General features: G+C 49.0%; 2 protein-coding genes across 2 annotated transcripts; one reads left to right on the plus strand and one right to left on the minus strand.

Moving 5' to 3' along the window:
- Positions 1 to 738: 738 nt before the first annotated feature.
- Positions 739 to 1,191, minus strand: Pmar_PMAR021168 (hypothetical protein; the record flags this gene model as incomplete). Its single annotated transcript, XM_002782574.1, has 1 exon — positions 739 to 1,191. A coding segment is annotated over one exon (453 nt), but the record flags the coding sequence as incomplete, so codon positions are not given.
- Positions 1,192 to 2,520: 1,329 nt separating this feature from the next.
- Positions 2,521 to 3,252, plus strand: Pmar_PMAR021169 (hypothetical protein; the record flags this gene model as incomplete). Its single annotated transcript, XM_002782575.1, has 1 exon — positions 2,521 to 3,252. One exon carries the CDS (start codon positions 2,521 to 2,523, stop codon positions 3,250 to 3,252), a length of 732 nt encoding a protein of 243 aa, XP_002782621.1.
- Positions 3,253 to 4,737: the final 1,485 nt, after the last annotated feature.

Genomic DNA, 4,737 nt, shown 5'->3' on the forward strand with positions numbered 1-4,737 from the left:
ATGGTTTCTCCTTTATCAGCGAGGCTAAGAGTCGAATAGAATGAGTTGGAGTCTTTTGCTGTGGTAGCTGCAGTCCACCCAGCTTCTCAAACTCCCTGGCTATCCACGGGATAGTGAGAAAATTGTATATCAGCCGACATGTCACAGCTAAATCGTGGAATTCGCTGCTGCATTCCTCTGCCGAGAAAAGGCCGCCGATAATGCTCGCGTTCCAGTGTGCGAGGCATGGAGCACACTTCACAGTTCCAACTATCTCATGATGGCCGAGGTCAGTTGCCAACAGGTTCCTTGCGCGAGCCATCAAACCATCGTCGGGACACACAATACGCGCGAGTTTCAAGTTACCTGAAGCCTTTGAAGAATGAGCAGCCCGGAGAGGCCGGGCAAGACCGATTTACATGTTACCTTGGATAATATCGCCGATGCAAACTTCCGGAATGAAGTCCTTCATCTTCGATGCCAGTGTATCCGCGTCGCCATCCAAAGCCAAGCTCTTCCAAGGGCGTACTCGAAAACCGGAAGCACATGCATATCCCAAGCAACACACCACAAGTACGTGAGAGCTCCCATCGCTGAGCTCAACCGGGAAAGCGTTGGCCAAAAGTGTCACTTCACCGAAGGCTGCTTGGGACAATATTTCAGTCAAGATTTTTTCCAACTCTTCGTCGTACACCTCATCGCTCATTGCCAGTGCCGAAGCCGTGTCGAACTCTTTCACCGTTTTCGAATAACCCTTACGGCGTAAGGCTTACGCAGAGTGTTCAAACAATCTTTGAACTCCTCGCCCACAACGAGCTCGAGTGGGATGCCATGCGTCATACAGAATCGGACTAGTGATTTGTGGAACGGGGCAACGATAGATGGGGGAGGTACGGGAGCAAAATACTTCGCCAGACCATGCAATGGAGTATGCTCCCCCACATCATCTTCACTAGCAGCTAACACACAAGGTGTGCTAGGGGTGACCGACGTTCTTTTGGCTTTGGCTTTGGAGGGAGGGGGAAGCCCGAGATCTCGATAGTGTTCTTGCTCTATGTGCTCTGAGAACCTTGTGACGTTCTTGAATTTGAACTTTTTAGGACTTCCACGACACAGCCTGCATCGGTAGTGCAATGGCTTGTCTCCAGGGGTCGCACCATCCCTGTACTCGGGCATGAAGAACTTTTTTCCGTCGATCGCGTGGAGGGTCATAGAGGAGGGCTGATGCAGTAGACAAATAGTGCTGTCAAGTGGAAGGGGTGTATCAGACTCAACACAGCTGATTGAAGAAGCATACTTAACTATTAGCTTGCAATTCAAATCTCAAGCGAATCACTGCTATCGACTCATGGCGACATGATTGCGAAACGAGCACAAGACGAGCAGCATGTTACGCAAGCACTACCTGAATCGCTGGCCAGCAATGCAGCAAACTCTGCTGAGCAAGGTAGAACTCCGCCTCATAATAGTCGATACTCAGCTGTGGTGAGCTCCACCCAGTCTTTCCCTTCAGCTTTATCATCCCACTTGATCCTTGCTTCTCCTGCCCGTCCGAGACGCTTAACCGTTCCTTTGTGCCACTTTCGGATCTCCTTCTTTCGCCGTGGATGCACAACTTTATATGACACCGCGATTCGTTGACCGACAGCGAGTCCAGTGACAGCTGCAGGAGTTCCTCCCTGCACGTTATAACCAGTCACTTTTCGCTCCTTTGACTTCCTATCTGCACCTTGAATCAACCCATCACGCACAATCAATTCCGAAATTGATCACAGTGAACACCCCGACGCCCTCATGCATGCTGCTCTACAGTAGTCGATACCCTCAGAGTAATCACAGTAAGCTCTGCTACCATAACACCACCCTAGGAGCGCTAGGAACGGACGATGCTGGGTCGCATTCGTCCATCACCTGTCGAGTACAACATATCATCGATCTGGATGACGTTAGGCACCTCAGCGGCTTAGCGAGAGTTTGCCAGACGCACAGCGACAAAGCATCACGCACAATCCCATCACGCACTACCTTGTCTTCAAGCTACGCAAGTCAGCAATGCATGGGTTCATCTGAAGAGCTGCAGACGAACGAGTTGCAGCTTTCGTTCTGTACATGGATCGTCGGTTTATGACCCCTACCTCTACATGGCCCCCTACTCACTGGGCTGCAGCCGCAGGTGAGCGTCACCGCACTAACAATGCGGCAGAGTCTCTGCACTCGGCACTCAAGCTTCTAGTTGGTCGACGCCGTCCCAACATAAGGATCTTCATTAACAAGCTGAAGATCCATCATGAAAGTGTGCGTGTCAAACTACGCTCTCTCCATATTCCAATCTCCCGTCGAAGTCCTAAAGAAGTTACTCGAGTTTCTATTGCTAACCGGTATGCTGATGGTCAAATAACATTCTTCGAATATTTGGAGGCTGTAGGCCGCGTTAATACGTTCCCAAGGCTGAGCCGTGATGGCGATATCGATATCGATGACGTGCCAACGTGATTCATCTATTCAGACTATCTTCCCCAAGGATGGGTGACCACTCCTACTATGACGACCGGCATGCTTACCCTAGACGTGATACCAAGACTAGACGTCTCTATTATGAATGGGTTCGAAAAGGCTCTATCAAGCCTGAAGCTGATGTCGAAGTACCTAGTGGATCACGTGACATGGACGTCGCTGGTCCCACGACTCAGATTGTTCGTCAAGCTAGGACGTACCGATTTCGACCTAGTTGACGGGGCAACCATAACTACTAAGGACCTTGACGACTTTGGCCTCCGTGACGAGTTCACTATCACTACTTTGGGACAACTCCTACGTTGGACTTTGATCGAAGGCCTACTTACTACGTTCGGTTGCTGGGATGCTGGTACTACCTCCTACGTGCTAGGAGTGCCAAGCCTTCCTCACGATAAATCACTGTCTATCGTCAAGGTTGGACGTCTAAGTATGAGTTTGCACTACTCCTACTTGCGTACGTTTGCCCTCTATAAGGGGATCTACGTCGCCACCTTGTCTGACTACTATCACGGTGCTGGCTCGACGTATATGCTCCACAAACTACATTCCAACGTCGGCAAGGCCATGGATGATATCTTTTCCAAGTACGAGGTGGCCATACAACACTTCGACGTCAGTACTCTCACCGATGAACTGACGTTGGAGGCTCTACGTGTTGCTGAGCAAAGGCACTATTTCTATAAGGGCGAATGGACGTCTGACGACTCTGGAACTAACGTTGACGTTGTGGTAGAGGAACGTGTATCTGATGATTAAAAGAATTATGGTGTATGACGACTTAGACGACTATAAGAAGTACGTAGACGACTATGGTAATTGATGATGACTAATGACGACTATTAGACTAGTTATTTTTTCCTTTTTTATCGTCATTGTAACTTTGAGAACGTTGGGTGTATACGTCAATTCAGTGGGACTACCACCCTACGACTTGTTTTTCCCGTGGCCAATGCGCGGTCACCGCGGTTAACGTGAGCCTAGGAACGACGAGTGCGCAAGATGAGCATCTTCGCCGGCGTATCCAACGGTTTCAGATTCCGCAGTGTATCCGTAACGGTCACGGGGATGTGTCTGAGCTTCGTGATTAAGCGAGTTCGAGATTGAGACTGATCGTTAGATCGTTATATCGTTATCGATTGATTGATCGTTCGATTGGTTACGATCCCTGGGTTGATACGTATTGTACTAGTACTCTGGTCTACTGAGTATCTGCTATGACTAGTGCACGTGAGTAGATCAACTAGTTACTAGAAGTATTGAGATAGATGACTATGATGTTGGGTTCATATATGGACGTGAACTCTCTCTCTCTCTTTCTCTATGTAAGGATTCAGGCGTTGCCAGCCACGGCCACTACGACAATATTGCGCTGTTCCTGCAATATCGCGTCGCGATATATACGGTGGCCGCGCACTGCATGTACTTGCATTTCCTGTACATGCAGCCGCCCGAAAAAGTGCGTTAAAACGTTCAAACGGCCAACTTCCAAACGCTCCTATTTTTACTACATCACAGTCTAATACGGTAATGTACCTATCATTCGGCTCCTCTTCATAACCTCTTCCTTTCTTTGTAGTTTCTACTCCTTCATTCCCAACTACACTGCGATTATGCTTAAAATTTCATGATTTTGGATCTGGAATGTCTCATGCAATTTTCATTCTTTTCATACAACCGTCGTCCAATCTCGAGTACCCCCGCTCAATTTCTCTCAAACCCAGGTACGCCTATTACCGGAGCGTTACACGCCTGTTGGCGTATCGCCCTTACAACGACTAATGCACGCTAAAGTGGTAAAGAGCGGCAGTGAATTCCCCTGTCATGACAGAAATAAAAGAGTAGAGGTCGATAAGAACTAACGGGACCAGCGGACGGGAGTCTCCCAATCCCACACAGCAAGAGTAGGCGGTACCCACAGAGGGAGAATCTCCCTGGGAGATCACAGGTGGAGGTGGCTAGCTTGGGCAAGGGGGAGTGAAACGTGAAGCAGTTGTCTCCGAGTTCGGGTTGTACCGCTGTAGACTCTACAGCGGTACATAGTTGACGGCTGCAGAGCTGTGTGTCTACAGCAGTACATCCTTTATCTCTACAGTTTAGAGATGAAGGATGGTCGGAACCTATTCAAACCTGAGCCATAGAGAAGAAAATGCCGTACCGAGTAAGCAGAATTGTTGCATAGTTTGAAGTCTCCCAGAATAATACTGCGGTGTGGGAATATGCGGGAGAGAGTCCTCTGGAATC

This window comes from Perkinsus marinus, assembly GCF_000006405.1.
Source record: "Perkinsus marinus ATCC 50983 genomic scaffold scf_1104296938764, whole genome shotgun sequence".
In the NCBI taxonomy this organism is placed as follows: Eukaryota; Perkinsozoa; order Perkinsida; family Perkinsidae; genus Perkinsus; species Perkinsus marinus.